Source organism: Pleurodeles waltl, chromosome 4_1 (genome assembly GCF_031143425.1).
Source record: "Pleurodeles waltl isolate 20211129_DDA chromosome 4_1, aPleWal1.hap1.20221129, whole genome shotgun sequence".
Lineage (NCBI taxonomy): Eukaryota > Metazoa > Chordata > Amphibia > Caudata > Salamandridae > Pleurodeles > Pleurodeles waltl.
This window is the reverse complement of record NC_090442.1, coordinates 280,466,355-280,489,823: the sequence shown is the minus strand read 5'-3', so window position 1 is coordinate 280,489,823 and position 23,469 is coordinate 280,466,355. Positions and strand designations below refer to the sequence as shown.

Genomic DNA, 23,469 nt, shown 5'->3' with positions numbered 1-23,469 from the left:
TACGGCATACATACTTAGAGGAGTTTTCAGTCAGCCCTCATTCCATCAATGTACTGTAGTTTTATTCACATTTTGCTTCTGCCTACCGCAGAATGTGGCATGGCCACAGGGTCAGCCCACTTTGGCCACTAACTTGCTTGACTGAGAGTCACAGCACTATGCTCATGCAATATGAGTCCACTTCTGTATATTTTATGTAAACTTACACTTTTCCCCAATAATCCCTGCCACAGAAGAGAAGTGGAAACTATCAGTCAGTGGTTGAAATGGTCAGAATCTGAGTATATATATATATATATCTCCGACAAAACTCCTTCATATTTCACTCCAGAAAGCGCCCACGCTCCAGGATGCTGTTACAAAGTTGTATTAAAGCTCACAAGTATCTACCAACATGGTCTTCGTCAGAGCACACAGAGTAGAAACAATGTCGCCACATTTAAAGACATATCAGCGCATTTCTAAAGTAAACATGAAATAAATACTTTCAACATTTAACGTTGGTACTTTGTTGCCCTCAAAGCAATTATTACAACACATCAACACTATTTGCAACAATGTATCGTCATACGGACATATTTTTGAAAAATGAAAACCGGTGAAAGAAAGGTTGGTTTCTCATCTGACACACAGCGTTCAACATAAGGCTATCTGTTTAACATTGCCTATTTAATTTGTGTACCCGAGCCCAGTGGCTTAATATCAAATCTCAATAAAATAGCCTAACTGATAATCACCTTACGGACATATTTTAAAGAAGAAAAAACGGTAAAAGAAAAATAGCTTTTTTCGTCCATCAGACAGCATTTTAACTGAGGCTATCCAATTGGCATTGTTAATTCCACTTTCCCAGGGACCGCAACCCCCTGGGCAAGACACAACACAGTGTTTTGGGGAGCCCACCCTGAGACACTGTGGTTCCCTGCCCAGGAGAGTGTGGGCATACCGTGCTCACATTCTCCCGGCCACAGAACTCCAGCAGCAAATTCTACCAATCTTTTTCTTACCACCTAATATCTATATTATATCAGTTCTAGCGTACTATACTAATGTTCCTTCAAATCCAAAGGTACTGACATCCTTGATTATGAAAGTTAGTTTTGTGATGATAAGCCTACTAATGTTGGTGCTAAACTAAGCTCCCAGTTGATAAAAGAATAATGTTGTGTGCCCAATACAGGAGGCATAATGGGGCAGAGGCCCAAGATACTTGTGAAAATTGAGAACCAAATATACTCAACAGAAACATTATATAAGAATAGAGAATACAGATATTTGTACTTCAAACTACACAATGTAATACTTTGCAGAGTACATTAACAAGATAAACACCCAGCAAAATACATATGTCTTCAAAAAGCCAAAACAGTGAGTATTTAACCTAAGCTGCATTTCTAGAAGGATATACGAGTTATACTTTCTATATAATTAAGAAATCATACCTACTGAAGATGAATGGAAAGTAATCAAAGGACATGGTGTAACTGTGCAATGATTGTTATGCACTCATGGATAAGTTCTGAAGTATGCATTTTTGCAAACTTAGGACTTCATTACGAGTCTGGTGTTAATTAGATCGCCAGACTTGTGGATGGTGGTCAGACCACCGCCAATGCACATTACAACCCTGATACTCGGGCTACCAGGGAACCACCAGCTCCACTAGGATCGGAGATCCCGGCGTTCTGGAGGTTGGCGGCAGTCCTAATCCACCAGTACAGCGCTGCAAGCAGCACTGCCCTGGGGATCACGACCCCCTTCTCTGCCACTGGCGTCATGGCAGTGGTACCACCATTAAAATGCTGGTGGAGAACGGTATAGGGGGCCCCAGGGAGGCCCTTCACTGACCATGCACTTGGCATGGGCTGTGCAGGGCCCCCCTGGCCAGCACCATTGCAATGTTCACTATCTACTTTGGGGCCGGCGAGGAGGTAGCCTGTGTGGCGGCAACCTCCCCAACAGAAGTTTGGCGGACGGTGAAAACCGCCAGCCGAACTCACAGTGAGCCCCTTAGTCTCTTTACTCGGAATGAAAATAAGGTCAAGTAAATATCCTCCAGCAAATCTGAAGCATTGTAGAGGAGAGAATCCATGAATTTTAAGCACTTTAAAATAACCCTGGGGTAAAGACGCACAACACATATTATAGGATGCACAAGGCACATACTTATTGATGAATAGTAGTCAGTAATGGCAATGGAGTCCAAGGAGTTTAAGCTCTTTCTTTTACTAACTGTTGGTGTGAAATAAGGTTAGGTATGGGGTATAGTTCAGGGTGAGTCGGGATTGTCATAATAGTGGTGAGTGTGATGAAAATCCATCTGATTACACTGTACTTGTAGTGCATTTTAAGGCATTGTTTTCTCAGATTTTCAAACCCAGCATCCTTATTTCAAAGTACTACATGCAGTCAATGAAAAATACCAGTGCCTCATATATTTATCTCTGGAAAATCCACAAGCAAACTTACATTACAGGATTGAATGTTTTCTTACTCCGGTCTGACTGAGACTGCTCAATTGTGATGACTTGATTGACAGCTTCCACCTATTTTTTTAAGCAAAGGATAACATGTATTCATTAAAATATGAGAAGGTCAAGGCATCACCCTTTAGAACAATTGGCATATACATTTAAAAAACGTAATCATTTTTGGATCCATCCAAAGTTCAGGAATTTGCGAAAGATAAATAGCACCCCCTATTTTTGGCCAAGCGCTAAATCTTACCAAGTGTTTGAATGATTTTTAGGATACTAGAATAAATATTTCGTAGCAGAGGGGCATCAATCTTACAGCACATGGATTGTGACTAACATTACCAAAACAGATTCCGTCAATAAGCCTTGGATCACAAAAACTATACAAATGTTCTTCTACAAAATGTTATCAGTCTAAAATTTAGTGGTTTGAATAAACACTAATTGAAGTATTTTAAGCCTTCAAATAATATGTGTTTGACATTTATCATGACTTGCTTTAAAACATGAGCTTCAAAGAAATCATAAAATAATAATGGGAGCCCTGGAAGGTTGTGCATTTGAAAACATATTTCTCCTGTTAATGCCTGTTGATGTCTAGACATATTAGGTTGATAAGTTTAGTAAAATCCAACCATCATTTTTGATGAGCCGGACACATCTGAGTTGCTTCTTGCATGAAAATAGAGTATTAACCATTCAATGACTATTTGTCACTCATATCTTGGAAGGATAATGGGAATGGTCCCTGAAAAAATAATCTGCTTGTGCCACTGGATCAGAATCGGACCTAGAGACGAGCTGGAGAAACTCAATCCAGGGCCTTTGACAAAGAGGTCACAAAATTCCAAAATATTACGAAACAGGGAGTGTGATCCAACAACTGATGGAGAATTGGGGAAGCATTTCCCAGTTGGCCTTGTTTACCTGAAAATCTATTGATAATGATGGGTTCTGATTCATGACTGGACTAACTAGAAGACTGAAATCTCTTTATGTGGTGCTACTGTTAAGTTTACAGCACATTTCTAACTTTCTTGTACTTCTTAATGAATCCCAGGCTTTGTCCTGAAAATCTACAGTTATAAATTATTAAGAGTATTCAAATGTGCAGCCCATAAGGTATAGTGGAATGTATCAGGTTTATATTTCAGTTTTGCAAGTATAAATGCAACACATAAGTACATTTGCTATGCGTAATTTGGAGAAACACTTTCCCGACCGATAAATTGCATAATTCAGCAGACAAATTACACAGTTGTGAGATCTTTGATGTTTTAACACCATTGAAGCTGGGGAACAAAGCAAAGGAACAATAAAACAGCTAGACAAAGATGAATGAAAATGGAAGGTCTGCAGCTGCCAGTGCAGAAATAACAAACATTATCAAAGCCAATAGGTGTGGGCTAAGTAATTGTCCTAGCAGGTTCAAAGAGTAGTAAGGCACACAGTCAAAGGTTTTCTAGTGCAATGGAATAATTATGGGTGTCTAGTGCAATGGAATAAATATGGGTGCCCTTGGCAAAATGCCTTGGCCATTGAGATTTGACTAAATTGCCTGAGACCTGGGGACATACTTCAAGAGATCCCAGACATGGGGACTATTTTGTGGTGTCTAAGGAACACCAATATCATGCAGTGATCTGAATCATACAGTTTAAATCACACTGGATATGAATCAGAGGTGAAGACTGCTACACTAGGGAGGCCCAATCTTCTGTCTACAGTGTACTGTCTGCAGTCTCCAATGAGATAAATAGACGGATAAGGGTGCCACCGAATATTTGAACTGGATGACACAAAGTGAACATTTAAAGTGTAGAAGTCACTTGTATAGGTATGTCAATGTAGGCTTACTATATATGAAGTGACTGAGGGAGTATATATGAAGGAAAAATAGAATGAAGTGATCTGTCAACAGATTAAGAACCTCTACAGAAAGGTGAGCAATGAAGTGATCACTGACTTGCAGAAGGAAATAGTTTGCTATCAAGGGAGAAGTATTAATTTAAAGCATTAAGTACAGACTATGTAGCAGGATAAGGTTAAGGCCAGATAAGGAACTGCAGTAGACTGTAGATGTAATTTATTCAGAGCACTTGAAAAAGAGCATATGATAAGTAACAAGGAAAATCAGAGACATATAGATGCTGTGCATTACAATGATATTTCTATTTCATTAACAGTCTACGTTTTGGTAACAATACAGATGTCCTGAAGAAGGTGGTGTAGACCAAGATTTCCACCGAAACACTGCATTGATATTTTATGAAAAACCTGTGTTAAAAATGTTCTTGATGTACAAGGTACTACAATGAGAAAGTGTGATGTATTTTAAAAATTGGAACGTTAAAATGTTCTGTTTTTTAATTGTGCTTTATCACGAAAGGAGAATATTGTGACAATTTATGTTTGTGTGAATAATGTGATATTGTTAATAATATTATATATTTTCCATATTAGTAAAGGGGTGTTTTTTGTGATAAACAGCTGAGCATAAAATTGTTGTCCCATTAAGCAAGGGTTTCATTATTTTGGAGGAGAATTTCTTTTTTAGGTCTGGCATTAGCCAAGCCCTTTTGGTTTTACTGAAATATGTATCATATTCTTACAGCCACATCTCTTCATCCATTGGCCTGTTGTTGTGTCATTCACTTGCTGCTTCTGCCCACTACAGCATATAGCATGGAGCAGTGGGTCAACCTATGTAAGCCACTCGTTAACTTCGGTTTGAGAGACTGCATTTTGCTCTCTCACAAGTCGCACATCTGCACACAAGCTAGTTTCTTTCAATGCTAATGTTTTTGTTATTCCTTTCGTGTTGCCTTTGTGTTTAGAGCCTGATGTGATACTAGGATGCGTCTGATGCACATTTCATCTTTATCAGATCCCATCTCCTGCCAATACTGTTGTAAATTCCTTTTGGAGTGTTTTGCTTTTCTGACAGCTGCCATTTCACAGCATACCATATTGTGTCCATCTGCAACTGTTCTGTATTGTTATCTTCTTTTTACTTTCTTTCTTTCTCGCCTTCATTCTTTGTTTCACTTCTTTATTTCTTATTTATCTTTCTTTGTTTGCATTTATTTCTTGCCTTCTTTCATTATTGCCTTCACTAATTCTTTCCTTCTTTCTTTCCCTTCTTCTTTATTGCCTTTTCATTGATTTCCTTCTTTTATCTCTTTCCTTCTTCCTTGCCTTCTTTCTCTCACTTTCCTTCTTTCTTGCTTTTTTGTCTTCTCTCTTTCTTGTATTCTTTCTTTATTGCATTCCTTTCAAAGGCAAGAGGCTTGCAGCCAAGGCCAGACTGATTGGCTTTTGTAGGCCTCTGTAACCAAGACCTTTTTATTTTACTAAAATTGCCTTTTTAGGTCTGTGTAACCAATACCTTTTTATGTAACTAAAACTGTGTGCATAACATTGTTACCTATAGGGGTTTAAGCCAGACTTCATCATTCGTGGTGTCATTCATATTTTTCTTCCACCCACTGCAGCACGCATTGGGGTGCAATATACCGACCCACTTTAGCTACTGACTGACTTCACTGCGAGTTATAGTACGCTGCCCTTACAGAAGGAACACGTACACACACAGTAGTTTTCGTTCGGTGCCCGGGAGTACAAACATGATATGCGGCTTTTTGGAGCCCAAAAATCTTTTATGCCAGTAGAAAATGTTTTTTTTAAGGCTGGCGAGTGCCCCGTTTAATCCCAAATAATAAAGTTTTGCGTAAAACATGGAAAAACAAGATTTGCCACAAGGCTGGCAGACAGCACCAAACAGTTTAAATTGCCAGTGCTTGTTGTTGTATGGTCTCCATAGAGATGGCAGAGCGGAAATCAGTGATGGTTTTTGCTGTTAGTGTTTCCCCAAGAAGTGGCTGGGAGCACCCTGCAGGAATAGGCATTATGCAATTAGCCCCAGTGTATGCTCCAAGGTGTCCACACAAAAGCAGCAGAGGAGAAACCCAAAGAAATGCACTGCAATTGTATTTTATTTTTTATGGCGAAATTCGAGGAACAACCCCTAGGAATGGGTCTTATGCGACCTTCAACAGAGTATGCCTGAGTAGTCTATCCATGAGCACCAGGATGGGCATTACCAGCCAGACCCGTAGGGAGGGTAATTATACAACAGGTCAAAGTGTGTGTTGATGATGTGTGTAATGGCAGGTTGATGCTTGTAGATAATGTAGCGCTACAAAGGGCTTTAATATGGCAGTATATCACATATATACGCATATGTGGCACTACATTAGTCTGGCATATGTTACTAGAGCAGTCCCATAATTCAGCAGCTTTTGGTCTCATCTCATGACAGTTTATCGGGTGTGGTCTATATTATATTCTCCCATTCACATTTTACACAAACTTTGAGGCTAGCGTATTTTTCCCCAAGCGATCTAAATACATCATGAAATCGGCCTGTGTTCAAGTAGTCAACAAAATGAATTTGTCAATGATGAGGAGCAGTTAACTTAAAATATTTTCTTTCAATAGCATGTCTATTCTCAAAGCTATTTACGGAGACACACCTTATACTCTGGAACGACTCCAAGGCCCATATTTATACTTTTTGACGCAAAACTGCGCCAACGCAGTTTTGCGTCAAAAAAATTAGCGCCGGCTAACGCCATTCTGAAGCGCCATGCGGGCGCCGTATTTATTGAATGATGTTAGCCGGCGTTAGCCGCCGGCGCCGTCTGGTATGCGTTAAAAAAAACGACGTACACCAGGCAGCGCCGGCGTAGGGGGATATGGGGCTTGGGCGTCAAGAAAGGGGGCAAGTCAGGTTGAGGCAATTTTTTCGCCTCAACCCGATTTGCGCCATTTTTTTTCACTCCCAACCCCCATAGAAATGACTCCTGTCTTAGCAAAGACAGGAGTCATGCCCCCTTGCCCAATGGCCATGCCCAGAGGACTTCTGTCCCCTGGGCATGGTCATTGGGCATAGTGGCATGTAGGGGGGCACAAATCAGGCCCCCCTATGCCACAAAAAAAAATATAAAAAAACACTTAACTGAACTTACCTTAATGTCCCTGGGATGGGTCCCTCCAGCCTTGTGTGTCCTCCTGGGGTGGGCAAGGGTGACAGGGGGTGTCCCTGGGGGCATGGGAGGGCACCTCTGGGCCCACAGGTCCCTTAACGCCTGTCTTTTGCAGGTGCTAAAAAAACGGCGCAAAAGCGGCCGTACGTCATTTTTTTTGACCCCCCCACTCCCGGGCGTGAATTTTGCCCGGGAGTATAAATCCGACGCACATGCCTCGGAGTCGATTTTTTAGACGGGAACGCCTACCTTGCATATATTTAACGCAAAGTAGGTGTCCACGCTAAAAAATGACGCAAACTCCATGGACTTTGGCGCTAGACGCGTCTAACGCCAAAGTATAAATATGGAGTTAGTTTTGCGTCGAAATTGCGTAAAAAAAAACGACGCAATTCCGGCGCAAACGGAGTATAAATATGCCCCCAAGTATCACACGTTCGTTTCGGCATAAAAAGGAGCACCGGTGCTGTGCGAACCTCGTTTTCACACATTTCTTTTATGTGTGACGGAAGGAGAACTCCCAGAAGAGGACGTTAAGCAGTGTTTACATCCTGTGCAGAGTTAAAAGTCTTAGAGAGGGGAGGGTGCTGTGGCTGCACACTGGCCCCTTGTGAGCTCACACTGTGCACGTGCTGCAGGTGCAGCCACTCCAGTCCGCGTGCTCCTTCTGAAGAGCAAGGCTGTTGCCGCTAACTCTGGATTGGTCCCCTGTGGAATACTCGGCCTCTAAAAATGTCCTTTGCGGTTTCACTGCGCAGTGAGTTAGGAATGTCAGGCAACGACGCTACTTCACTTTCCACTAGATTTCCCCAGCCTAACAGGTTTGAGTAAACCAACTTCTATTTATTTCATTCATGAAGAAACACATTAGCAAACTAGACAATAGCGAACTGCCAAAGGTGCTCCCCACACTTGGCTCCCACCATCACAGATCAAAGCGAATTATGATCCACTAGGCCTCTTGGGCACTCTATGACTGAACCCAGGGTTTGGGAGGAGGGATAGCACCCCAAATAGTGGATCCAGAGACATTATAAGAGCTAAAATTAGAGTCAAAATTAGTTGTGGGGTCTCCCTTTCCTATTTTAGTGCAATGCATAAAACAAGTCAGTCTTCCAGGTTGCAAGTGGCAAGCAGTGCATTCTAAAGCACACGGTCAGTAGCATTGTTCTCAGTGCTGGAGCGCACGACAAGGTCTTCTTCCCGCCTTGGGTTCAGAAACCGCACAAGCTTAGGTCACAACTCATCCCACCTACACTAGAGGTTGACTAAATCTTTGGACTCAGTGAGGTGTGTGGTAATCAGATTCATTCAACATAAACCAATAACATGAGAAAACACAAACAATGTTAAACACCATGACCAATTTGACCATGGAAACAAGACTCCAAACCAAATAAAGTTTAAAAGCTTTATTACAACCAGAAATCCAAAATAACATAAACGGTGCACATGACTTATTTATATATAGATGAAAATCATAGACTGATTCAAACATTTAAAGAGATTACACCTATTTAACACTCCAAAAGAATAACACAAATCAACAGAACAATAATATGTACGCAAGAATCAGATTTTAAAGCAGATGATGGTGACATCAGTAAATCATTAAACTCAATTAATATTGATTAATAATTGGGGCTGTGGTCATCCTTTTCCCTAAGATGAATTTGGACTTGCATGTGTGGGGACAGATTAACACATGCAGGCAAAAACAAAAGAAGAGACAAAAATAACTTGCAAAATGATCTAACCAGGGTAACTCACTAGAACAATACACTGGTGTAATTATCTAAGCTGAAAACGAAACAAGGAAGACAACATTGTGATTTGTATACCTCCTCATGGGACAGCAGACAGGAAGGATTTGTTGTCAGAGCACTCACAGCTTCTCAGCATCAGTGGACAACAGCATCAGGGGCAGTGCAGAACACAAGCTGCATATAGGGAGAATCAGCAGTTCAGAACTTATTGGGCATAATAGTACTGAACAGCATAAGCAAATAGGGCAATTAGAAAGGATGACTTTAATTCTTCAGAAGACATCTAAGGATCATAGAGATTCAGGAGTAGAGAGAGTAGCATCACAGCAAGGGTCATAAGCAAGACTAGACTGCCTACAAGTTTCAAAATTCTCTCCCTAAGTAGAAATGTCCATAGAATTCTGATTGGTCCTCATCTTGCGCAAATGGATCAATATCCAATTAGAATTTTAACCACCCATCAGGTTTGCAACTATTCCGGATTTTCTCAGGGAAGGTGCAATGTCATCTTGAAGAGTTCATACAGTTCTGTCAAAATCTAACGTTTATAAGACAGACAGAGGACATCTTTCCCAAGCTTCTACAGGATGGTTCTATCAGTTCTCATGTGATTACAATGATAGTTCCAGCCCTGTTAAACAGCTAGAACAAATATTGCTACAATTGTTATTTGTTAAAACTTTCTCTGTCTTCAATACAACAGGACATTCACTAACACGTCAGTAACCTAGGAAATAATTCAGGTCAAAGTAAACAGAATGAATTAGCACTTTTCCACTACTGCTGCAAAATGAATTTTCAGGCCTAGTCCAGGTAAGAAAGCTAAATACATATTTTAATTAAATTAACACAAATAAAAGCTATTGTACACCTTACAATTTAAAATCAAAAATGTAAAGCAAATTATTTAATTGAAATGATTGTTATGCATGTCGTTAAAACAGTTTAAACATGCATTTATTTTTCTGCACACGTGTAACTCACGTTAATAAATTTATTTAAAATCAATATAGGTACAATTAATTCATGTTCATTTAATACTTATAATATATTCTTCATCAGTACTCTATCTCTAAAAATAATACTTTTAATATTAATTCATATCAATAATTCACTATAATATAAATGCACAACATCTTTCATGGCAAAACCCAATGTCGCAACAAGCGAGGTCACAAAGTCCACCATATTTCAAATGTGCACATTTTTACATTTCACATTTCGTGTTACATTCTCATTAAGCTTTTAAATGAGACTTGTAAATCGCCATATGCTAACTTCAATGCCACTAATGTATTAGTAAAATCGGATCTCTATCATCAGCATAACAGCATTTTGGGGGTCTCCCTCGAGGGATTTTAGCACAGCAAATGACAAATGCTGCACAATAGGTCAATAGACCTGGAACAATGAGAAACGCCAGGCTCCACTTTAAAAAACAATCTGTGGTAAATGGCACACTCAAAACACACTGTGACCCATTGCATTTTGCATTCAAACTGATGGGTCTTCAAAATGAGGGTTTGGAATTTTAGAATGAATTAGTGAAATTTCTTTAGTTATTGAGCGATTCATGCTTCTTTTACATGCATGCACTTCGTTTATGTTATTTGCAGAATATGATGTTAATATGGTAGGCAACCTTCTTGTTTTCTGAGGGAGGGTGCCTCAAATCCAAGCACGCATAGAATGTTGAATATGTATTCTTTTGTATATTGTGGAACACCTCCCACCAAATAGTCTTGAAAGCCGTAGGTAGCCATTTACACAGAAATGCAATCCATGTTTGGAAAGATTTGCTCTAATAAAATGCATCAATGATAGAAACTGAGCACACAGTAGTGACTGTCCAGGGTATCCCCACATCAAACACAGGTGCCTATTAGAGGTTACCAAGCGTAGAAGCTGTTACCCCTAGTTTTCCGTTCCGTACTCACGGCACACAGTTGCAGGATCAGAAACTAAACAGACCTTTAAAAGGTCTGTTTATTTTCTTTAGACTACACTCTACCTGGCTATTAGCCAGCACAAAGGTTGCTTTTGAAAAACTATGCCTGGGTCGAGAGATCAACTTGTAATGCCAATTCGACTACTTCTGGAATTTTAATGAATGAATATTCAGCTCAGCTCAGGAACAATACCCAAACCAGCAGTGTACCCATGAACGCTAGTAGCGCAGGTATTAAATAGTAATACCATTCATTAAAATATTTGGCAAAAGCGCATGAAGAATATCAATATTTTTACTAGTAACACTGCATGTGTTTTTGTTGAATTTTTTTGGGAAGCAAAGTGAGCATGAAATAAGACTTCTTGAGATCGATGTTCAGTTGTAGCATGACAAAGTAATCATGCAAAGAAAGTTGAATGAAATACAGTGGCTTACAAGAGTATAGGGGCTAAATAAGAACAACTGAAAAAAGGATTTGGACAAACATGAGTATTTACTGTGCGAGAAAAAGCCTGGGCTTTAGACACACTAGCATCTACTGTGTTGCGGCAGGCAGGAAATAACACACATAGATGGGAGCAGCCTAATCCCAAACTTATCTGACATTCAGAGGTAAAGTACTAGCTCATCTGACCAGAAACAAGTTATGCCAAAGATGCCTATTTTAAGCACTGCTCCAACATACCCTCCTCATGTTCTCCCTAATAAACCTTTGTTGAACACAAGACATCTCTAATCTTGTTGGCCTCTATCCTCAAAGAAGCCCAACTTCTCCCTTCCACTTCCCTCCTGCTGTCTCCTCAGATAAATGTAACTTTTACAGGGAGCCTCATGAGAGGTGTGGCTTGGGGCACTATGTAGCAGGTGGGCAGTTCCTGCGTCCCAGGGGAGCTCACCTTCGCCTGCCTTAGTATCTCTTGAACAGTCCACCCTTATTTCTAACTCTATGCCATGCCCGTTCCTCTCTGTCACCCCTCACTCTAAAAATACACCTTTTCCCCTCTTCTGATCCCTCCTTTGCTTATTAATTCTGATTTTTCCTTTGCTCTCTACCTTTTGGCTAGATGCCTATGGGATGCATCACATAAAGCATTATTAATCAGCCTTGAGAGATACCAATGTAATGGTGATGTCCCACTAATATCTACAAAGCTCCTTCCTTATTCCTTAATTCTTGTGCCCTACCTTCCTTCTTGAGTGTCTCTCTTTTTCTTATCCCTTCTCCCTCAGTCTATTCACACATATTTATGGTGCTACAAAGATGCAAACAAAAAATAACAATATGTTTAAAGTCCCTCTACACAACTGTAGTAGCATATTTTCTTTACTTTAAAGTACTATGGAATTGATCTTACTCTCTCTATGGGTATCTGTATTTTTCATTGTATAGTTCTCTTTCTATAAGTCTTTTTCTTTCTCTCTCTGCCTGAGTCTTTTCCTGGTTCCCACTCTTGCTTCCTCTGTCTCGCCTATCAGGCTCAGTTTGGCATGTGCATTGCTGCAGGTTTGAAAAATAAAGAGTCATTAGTAGTTAAAAGTGAACAGGTGTGTGCAATTTTTATTTCTCCACAACATCCTTCCTTTCCCGTTTTTCTCTGTCACACAGCAAGAATTTATTAGGTGACAAGGTCTGTTTATGAAGTTAGCTTTTCAACTTTATTATAAGATGCTTTTTAAAAACAATAAACTATAGGTGTATCAAAACTGCATCACAATTCACCAAACTTTGCTGAAACATATAATCTACCTGCATTTCAGAAAACAGAGATCACATAGGAGCTATATATGTTCAGGGCTAGGCGCACTCTGTTGGGCCATTTTCCTCTCCTCTTGAGGCACAGGTAAACTAATGCAAAAGCTTAACTACACTTGAGGTACTCTAAGGTAGAATTTAACAAGTCAGCAACTAAATCTGCAGTGAATTTTAGAGTCTGAATTTATTAGTTCAGGTTCAAAGTTTAACATACCCACAGATTTAACAAAATTGTAACCTTAAACAAGACACAATTAATTGATTACTAACAAACTGAATTGTTAGTGGGTGATGATTCAACCAATGCATGTGTCACCATCCTATATTATTTATCAATGCTAATTGTTGAACACCAATCTTCTAAGGAATCCTAGTCAAAAGTTCTGATGTCAGTAGTCATTAAGGATAATATTAGCATCATAAAATCATCTTAAGAAATCTCTAGCAAACTAACTGGTGAATTAAATAGTTTTGAAGCTGGTTGTAGATCTAGGAAGTGCATCCTACTAAAGTGTATTCACTTAAATATTACATCAAAGACCTATGGTAAAGTCTAAGAACAGCAAGGTTTGGCTTGACATTTATCAACGGGCTCACCCAGCACCTAACTTCACGGAGAAACCCTGCGTTTCTAAAGATACACCTTCTAGGTCTACAACAAGCCGCTATCCAGTCAATATGCAATGTTTTATCAGTATTTTTATAGTGCCTTAAAACATTCGCTTCATACATACCCCCTGCTTCTCCTGTTCATGCCTACATATATAAAGGACTCTACCAAACAACTTCACATACGCAGGCCCCTTCTTTCTGTGTGACTGAATCCCACAACAACCTCTGGATCCTGAGAAACTTCAATATCTAGTATGCCCAACCAAAACTCAATGAAACAAGATCTCTCCTGTCAAATTAAAGATTCTTCATCTTCCAAGTTGTCCCCAGAAAGAAGCACTGACCCAGACAAACTTAGGTTACATATGTTCACCTACCAGGACTCAATGATTGAAAATGAAATAATCCTGTCATATGGAGGGGCTACCACTTCTTCTCCTTTAACATTAACCTGGACATCAGTATCATTTTCACAATATGAAGGAGCAATTATTCCTTCTGAAGATATTAGAACAAGTTGAACTTTGTCACACTGAACTCTCATCTCACTGCATCTTTGGTATTGCAACTGGATAACAGAAAAGGGGGCTATTCAACGGCTTTAGGAGAAATCACTCATGATCTTCTAGTCCGTGAACACTTGACCAAAGACAGTGACTCAATACAAATGTAAACATGTTGAAGAGAAAAAATAGAATTTTGAAACATAAATTGAAGAAGTCAGACGACTGCAATGATAAGCTCCACTTCCTGCATCACACAAGGTTTCACAAAATTGCCCATTGAAAAAAACAAAAGCACCAAGAGCTCCTAATGATATTGGCCCCAGAAGTAAGTTTGCATCATCCTCTCCACAGTCCACAATTCGGCCTCTACAGTTACCAAGCTCAACCTCCCACATCAAGCCAATCATATACAAGAATAAGCTTGCTCTAGCTGACATGACCAGCTACTGACCAACCTTCAATATAGCACTCCTACGCAAACTGGAAGAAACAGCTGCTTTTACTCAAATCTCTGCCTATATAGGAGAAATCAACCACTTCTATAGTCTACCTGTCTTCCATCCTGACAGTGGATCACAATACACCACCATATCCACCTGAAATTCACAGCAGATAGGAATGTAGTTACCACATACTGCTTCTGGGTCTGTCTGCTGCCTTTGATATGGTCCACCACTCCAGCCTCCTATCAGGGCTAGAAGATTTTGGCATACAAGTAATCATTTTAGGCTGCATCTCATCCCACCTTTCCAGTAGATAAAACATAATTTTGCATTCACCTTACTTACTGCCTCAATATCACAGTTACTCTGGAGTACTGCAAGGTTCAATCATCTTGCCACTCCTCTTCGATGCTTACCTAAGCCCATAGCCAGATCTCACCAAGTGCTTTCATCTAAACTACTACAGATACACAGATAACCAGATAATCCGCAAGCTGGATAACCAAGTGGGCCTAGAGTGGTCTAAGAAATCACCCTGCCTATAGGCCATGGACCAATTTGTGCTAATCAACCATCTGAAACTACTCATTTGAAACCAAGATATTCACAGGCAGAAAATGGATGCCCCACTCGGTCTACTCACAAGACTACAAAAGAACAGCAGCTAGGCAATTACAACACCTATTTCTAGGAGACCACTTTATTCCTGCTCTCCAACTAGCAGGAAAAAGTGATTTTAATTACCCACAGGAGAAACTACCAAAGCTTCAGTGATACACACAGTCTAGAACCCCAGCTTCATAACTGCTACCCCAGTGAACCGTCCTATCCCTCAAGAAGATGCACATCTTTGGAGCTTCGCTGTCTACACAGCAAACCTTTGAAATTCACTCCAGAAAAGAAACATCTAAAACAAGCTTGAATTCTGGGATGTGTTAAAGACCTGTCTGTTTCTTAACAGGTAACACCCATGCTGCAAACCAGTACCAGATCCTAGCTATTCCACAAAGCTGAGTTAGTCATTTGAGTACTTGTAGCAGACACTCATCTTGGTTCCACTCCAAGCTTAAGTTAAACTGCAATATTAATGCAGCACTAAGGTCATAATCCTCCAAACCAAATGCCTGGGCGTAAGGGCATGAACAAAAATGTTAAGAGTAAGCATTAGTGACTATATATGTCACTCATTTTCACTCCATTCCATGTTTAAGAAGAACTGCATTTAAGCTGCGCCACAGGAGGCGCACCTGATGGTTACCCAGGGCTGACAGCAATATTCTTTTATTCAAGTCACACTTTAAAGCCACACTTTTCAAACCCAGCATAGCACCAGAATATTTTGCAACGCATCAAGGAAGATGCACTTTGAGGCACAATACAATGCACTCTGTCACATGTCAAAATTAACAAGGTGGAATTTGTATTGCTCTAATTAATGATAAAGCAATGCACGTGTGAAACAATAATGTAGATCTAAACCTATGAATAAATAGTTGCACAAAAGAATATAGATTTAGATCAGCAGATTTTCACTCACAGAGTAAAATGTGTTATCATACAATACTGGCACAACAATACAAATTTTTGTTGGTTACTAAACAAGTCTGAAGTGAACAACATAAAAAAGGCATGGTGAATCAGAAAAAAAAGAATATGCATGCACATATTTTTCCCAAACAAAATGATGCTTATTAGGACTGTACAATTTTGTACTGTGCATTACATGATTCTAATTAGGTCCTGGAATATGAATGACCTGGGAGTGGGTGAGATATTTTTTGCACACCATGGGGATTTGAATTTTTCAGATGTGATAAAAACTGCAAGCTTTTCCTGAAAAACGGGGCATGGGATATACAGAATTTGTTCCTCTCTACATCAAGATCTGCATGTCCTGGTATTTATAGGATATTTTCCCCCAGTAACGTTTTTCCGAGGTAAATTGTGACAGGGCAAACCTCCCGAAATTCAGCTGGAAAATTTCTTTGGGGGTTTGAAGTAAAAGCCGTAATTCCGAAGTGTAATTACCCAGATCAAATATATATATATTGGGAGGCTTGACGCACGGAGAAATCAAATAAACTGTTTTTTTTTTTCTCCCAAATGGATGAGTTGCAACCTAATCATCCTGGTCCCAGCAATATAAGGTCTGGGGTGAAACTACAAATGATGTATGATAAATTGGATAAACTACACAAAAAGGAATTATCAAAGTGGTGGGAGACAGAATCTTTACAAAGATATATTGAGGTAGAAAGAGTACCAAGAGGTCTAAAAATTTATACAATACCAATTTATGAGGACCCTGTTCCAGAAATGTTGGAGGAATGGGTGGAAAATTCTAAGCAATGATGAAAATACTGATTAAATATGCTAATAAGGATAGAATCAAGATCTTGAATGAGATTGAGAAGATCAAAGTGGAGTTGTTAACGATCATTACACAGGAGGTGTTGGATGAATTTATGAGAAACTTGGAGAAAAAGCTTTCTAAGTTTGAGGAGGAAATCACCAATAAAAAAACAGAGAAAATTAATACGGGACCTCAAGGTCTATCAGGCTGGAAGAATTTTAACCTTTCAACGGAAGTACGATCATATGTACAATGAAGAGATGACAGGACAGGTATTTAGAGATACTGAAGTGAGAAGTGCGCCCACTAGCGAACAAGAGGAGAGTGATGTCTCAGATGGGAATTTATCCAATGTATCTGATTCTGTGGTAGCTAAAGGCTTTGCATCAGATAAAGCTGTCAATAGATCACATTTTTTTAAACAATTTCGGCTTCTCAATCAGGGGAGGACAGATGAATACAAAGAATCCTATCCCCAGAGAGGCAGAGGGAGAGAAACAAGAGGAAAAGGAAGAGGAATAGACAAGCAAAGAAGAGAAGATGTAGGAGACAGGGCAAAATCTTTGGGAGTTGTGACTCGGGCCCGCAAATAAATACAATGAATGTGGTCAACCTCTCTAACAGAGTATTATCTATCGAAGAAGAGGGGTTATTAGTCTTGGGCCTTTCCTTCTGCCCTACTGGTCATTTTGATTATACTCAAACTAGAATTTACACTTTTACATTTATTAGGAATTTAAAGTTAAAGAAATGGCATCATACAAAGGTTAAATGTTGTGAGAAACCAACAGTTGGACAAGATCATAGCAAACTATGTATTTCTGATATTGAAGTCCTACATACACATACAAATTTACACGATGGCTCTGCAGCCCATGAAGTTCCAATCATCAATTTGGAAGTACTGGCATGAGACTGGATGCTTTGAAGTCTTTGAGCAGGAGGTGACTAAGCATTTGAAGAAAATGAGATACAATCTCAGGAATGTGAGGAAAAATAACTTGTGTGGGGCACAGTGAAAAGCCCTGCAAGATTTGAAAAGGGATCAAACTATTGTTATTAGACAATCTGATAAGGGGGGCAATGTAGCTGTCCTGGATGTTGACAAATATTTGGCGGAAGGAGAAAAGCAATTGAGCAATACCAACTGTTATATGAAAACTGGTTGGGATGATGTTAGAAGAATAAATGACAAATATTATGGAATGCTTATTGATTGGAGAGAGAGGGGCTTGATGGAATGGGAGAAATATCTGTTTTTTAAATGTGATTATCCGAGAGTTCCTATATTATACCTTTTACCCAAAATTCATAAGGACAAAGTAGACCCACCTGGAAGACCAATTGTTTCAGCTATGAACTCCCTTCTTGAGAATACATCAAAATACACTGATTATTTTCTACGTCCCTTTGTTGAAACAGTACCCTCGTATGTGAAGGATACCACACATTTTCTAAAAACTATAGAGGGAATTCAATGGGAAGATGATTTTTAATTATTAACTTTAGATGTCACAAGCCTCTACACCAGTATTGATCATGACTTGGGAATAAAAGCGATTAGACATTATTTGAGAGCAAGGTCAATTTCGCTATTATTCCCTACAGAGATGTTATGCGACATGAGAAATGTTTGCCTGAAAAACAATCTGTTTATCTTTGATAATCAAGTATATAGACAACTACAGGGAGCTTTGACCCTAGTTATGCTAATCTGTTCATAGGCTGGTGGGAGGAGATGGTATCTGAAACAATGAAAGAGTTTGAGGGAAATGTGATCTTATGGTGCCGGTTCATTGACAACATATTTGTAATCTTGAAAGGTGATGAGGGGTCGGCTATGAAATTTGTCCAGAATCTAAACACCAATGCATTCAAGCTAAGATTTACGGAACATCACAGCTCTATTAGTATTGAGTTCTTGGATGTTGTAGTGACAGTAAAAAATAATATTTTGATCTCCAAGTTACACAGGAAGCAAACGGCCAGCAATAGTTTAGTCTACGCCCGCAGAGCACATCCTGCAAGCTTGATACAGAGTATTCCATATGGGGAGCTGTTAAGAGCTCGAAGAATCTGCAGTAATTTGTCAGATTACCACAGGGAATGCATAGCTATGTGTAAAAGATTCAAAGAAAGAGTTTATGGCTTTAAAGCCATTAGACAAGCCAAAGAAGAGGTGGAGCAAACGAGCAGGGAGGATCTACTGTACAAGTTGAATGAGGACCAAGATGAAGGGAATACAACAATCAGATTTGTTACAACTTATAGCAACCAATCGTTCAATGTGCGAAGCATCTTGAATGTAAGTTGGCATATACTACAGACAGACTCAGTTTTGTGCAAATGTATAAGTGACAGACCACAAGTGACGTTTAGGAGAAGCAGATCACTTAAGGACGATCTTTGCCATAATTATGTAACACATGAGAAGAGCATGAAGAGTGTGGCAGAACCTGGATTTTAGTGCTGTATGAAGTGTAAAGCCTGTAAGAGCAGCAGCAACTGTAAGAAGTTGAAAATACCAGGTAGACAGGAAGGATTTATTATTAAAGGCAATTTAACTGCAACACTATGTAATGTGTTTATTGCCTAATATGCCCATGTGACAAAATGTATGTGGGAAGCACAATTCATTGCGCAAAAAAGAGGGTGCTTGAACATAGATGAGCGGTCAGAAATCATGATAAGAGCTATCCAGTAGCCAGACACTTTCAAGATGCAAATTTTGGCAATGAAAATTTACTACGGTTTGTAGTGACTGACAAGGTGAAATTGAACAACCAAGGAGGAAATAGGGAACAAAATTTAAGAATTCTGAAATCAAAATATATAATAGATTTTGAGACACTAGATCCTGTAGGGTTGAACTCGAGTGAGGAAATGAGTATACATTTGGGATAGGCAGGTGGATTAATACAATGAGAGCCATACATAGAAAGGATTTATGATCCTTTTTCATGTTTTTAGAGAGTTTGGGTGTTTCTTTTGGGAATTGGGATATTGCACGTAGGGGCATTAGTGGTCAAACCGTCTGAGGAATAATTTTATAGAGGTAGAATACACAGGTAGATGGTTGGGTATATGATTGAAAACATCGAGAATAATGCAGTGTGATACATATATTATGCTTATGTGTAGTGTTCAAGGCAAACATTTAATTATGAATTATGCCCTCTGGGGCTTATATATGAGGTATTTAATTATTAATACAGAATTGATAATTGGCAACTTATGAACCCAATATGCATTATTTTATGTAAAGGGTATTGATATCTACTGAAATGCTTGACTTGGATTACCAAAAGGGAGAATCGTCAATTGAGTATTGCACCGCGTAGAATGATATTGTTAGAAATCCAATGCCCAACTATTAGGATTTGAACATTCAAAGATCGCTGCCACTATCGAGATAATATTTCTGGGAGATATATGTTTGTCTGTTTTTTGTTTCACTTGTTCTTTAAATCTGTATGATACACACCCACTCCATCAGTGACCAAGGCTACGGCCGAAACACTTTGGAGTTACCAATTTTCCCAATTAAATCATAATACATACACTACGGAGGTGTCCTGGTTATCCTTGGACTGAGAGGATTATTTTTTAAGATTACGGGCGTCTCGGAGCCCGACCAGGACTGCTGTGGCACGGCTTCTGCGTTCCGGGCATTGTTTTGTGGATATATAAGGGGACGCCCTGAGAGACCGTGAGGGGCAGGAGCCCTTTAAACTTTTTAAACTACGAGAGCGGGAACGCTCTGATTGGGCGGGAGGCCCTATTTCTGCAAGGAAGCGCGCCTGCAGCCGCGGGACGCGCTGAGAGACCGTGAGGGGCAGGAGCCCTTTAAACTTTTTAAACTACGAGAGCGGGAACGCTCTGATTGGGCAGGAAGCCCTATTTCGGCAAGGAAGCGCGCCCGCAGCCGCGGGACGTGCTGAGAGACCGTGAGGGGCAGGATCCCTTTAAACTTTTTAAACTACGAGAGCGGGAACACTCTGATTGGGCGGGAGGCCCTATTTCTGCAAGGAAGCGCGCCCGCAGCGCGGGACGCGCGCGGGCAAACCCGGGCGAAGCCTGGGCCAAGGGCGGGCCCGTCCTTCGCCCGTCATCAACAGGAAGAGGCTGGGCTGGGCCACCCCTCTTTAATCTTTGGATTTTGCCTCCCAGGGACCAGTGCCTCTTAACCCTGTGGTTTAACGCCATAGGGCAAAGGATTGTAAGAAGCCTCACTTACTCTGGGAAGGCAAGGATCCCTCCCACCCCGCCTAGCTCATGGAAGGTGTAGGTGTGAAAGGCCCAGGGCTATTCTAAGAGATTTGAGCAACCGAGGTCGCACCACCACATACGATAATAGACCTTTGGGAGTAAGCCGTGATCTGTGTACATAGAGTCCCTTGTGAATATCTGTTGAACTAGGGTAGCGCAGCGCAGCGGTTTAAGGCTGGTTAATCTATCTGAAATCCCCTTTCATTTTATTACCCAGACAGGTATTCGGTCACCATATAAAACATGGGTAAAAGGAAGCACTCTAAATCAAATAACCCAACAAATTTAAAAGATAGCACATCTATATTAAAATATATCTCAGGGGCGATGGCATGATAGATAAACAAATTGCCTCTGTCGAAGAGAAATTGTCGTGGTCTAAAGATCAATCCCATGAACCACTAGAAACTGTAGAATTGCACAATAATCCCCTACCTAGTGAACATGGGGACGAGCATACAGAAGCAAATTATACTAACGGATGTATTAAAGACACATCTAATCTAATTTACTCCTTGGACGAAATTTCCCCTGTTGCTAAACGACCAAGGAAACTGGAGGTGGGCCTGGTAGACAGGAACTCAAAGAAACTGCCAGTGATAGATATAACAACCACCCCAACCATAAAACATTCTAAGAAAGCACTCCGGAAGAAACTGTCAAATACCGTAGGAGATACAACTAGATCACTCCTTATAAATCTCCACGAGCTAGTAAACACCCTGAAATCATCCATTGGAGCCACTCTTGACTCCATGCTGGAGCGCTTAAAGGGGGTGGAGAGTAACCTTGAGGCAGGTCTAGGAATAATAAAGGCTCTACAACGGGAAGATTTACATCATGTAATAAAGGATCTTAATATATCATCATTGATCCCAGATCAGGAGAATAACATTCAACTTTCCCTGCAAAACAGGACAAACGGTACACACTCGAATGTAAATTCCCTGTGAAAGACACTAATACAACCATCAGTACCAAATTTGAACCAAACTTCCCGGCCTTCACCCTCCTCTGCTACAGCTCATAATTTTCCTCCTGAACAAACAGACTCAAACCCTAGACTATTTAGGAGAGTAGGCAACAGCCCGTCCAGGACAGGGACCACTCAGCCCCACGTAAACTCAGGGAGGAACACATCCAGTAGGACCAAATCCTCAAATATACTACATCTGCCAAGTGACCTACTACATCTCCCTCCAGAGGCTACACCTTACATAGTGGTCTTGGCTAATGTTCCACCCCTAGACGATCAGCAGCGAGAATCATGGACGGCCCTGAGAAATAAGGCCCTCAATTGGATAGGAGCTCATCTGGGTTCGGGAACGGTGGGGCCCCTTTTTGAAGAAATAAAAATGGTCAGAAGAATTAAGTGGATAGGAAGCAGTAAGAAAGCGCTGGAAGGAGATTGCGTGGTCCTTTCATTTAGATCACCAAACCTAGTGGACAGAATTATCCATGAATTAGGAGCCAGACAAGTTACTCCCCAAGGAATCGCGCTACTACCCTTAGGCTTCTTTTATCAAAGACCGGTGGGGTATAATCCCATAAAGTCACAACCAGTAAGAGCATCTCTAAACACACCAGACCCTTTTACAGGGCGTAATAGATTTCACCCTCTTATGACTTTAGAAGATATAGATTGACTCGACAAGAATCAGACAGTTCCCTCAGATGAATTAGCCCAGGCAGCATATAAATCAGGGTGGGATTTAACTAAAGAAGACATATCCCACACAACGGACCCTATAAGAAACAGGACACAACCCTACTTAAAACAGAGTAACGCCCCTAAAAATATAACCCATCTATCCGGTGGTGTTTTATCTCTCTGTTTACCAAAGGACCAGTACTGTACTCCTAAACAGAAAGCGGAGATAGCTTTACTGTTTTGGAACATTGCAGGTCTAACCAATAAGATAGGCAATGAGACCTGGGTGAACTTTATAGAAGACTATTCATGTATCTGTCTCCAAGAGACGTGGCTATTAAGTCCTGTCCACATTAACGGCTATAAAACATTTCATACACCCGCTGCTCAGTCCAGGTATGGTAGACCAAAAGGGGGACTATGCACATATATTTCTAACAAGTTACGTTTAAAGAACCTAGAGATGCAAATTACGAGCTCGTTCTATCAAATGATAGAGAGTAACTTGGATCATAAGACTCATCTCGTCATAATTAATTTTTATAATAATGCAGCCCCTGGAGAGTTTTCTAATATTCTAATGGAGATGGGAAACGACCTAAAAAAAAATGTGCAAATAATAACCGCGAGACCTTCATGA

The 23,469-nt window shown here is 40.2% G+C and overlaps 1 protein-coding gene across 2 annotated transcripts in view; it reads right to left on the bottom strand.

Annotated features, from left to right (window-relative positions):
- Positions 1 to 23,469, bottom strand: part of MYRFL (myelin regulatory factor like) — a 689,165-nt gene that overhangs the window by 290,339 nt on the left and 375,357 nt on the right. For both annotated transcript variants that reach the window (XR_011202270.1, XM_069228327.1), the window contains exon 8: positions 2,470 to 2,546. Coding sequence is in view for 1 of the 2 variants with exons in the window: in XM_069228327.1 (XP_069084428.1) it covers positions 2,470 to 2,546 (77 nt within the window). In the remaining variant the exon portion in view is untranslated. The remainder of the gene's footprint in view (positions 1 to 2,469; positions 2,547 to 23,469) is intronic.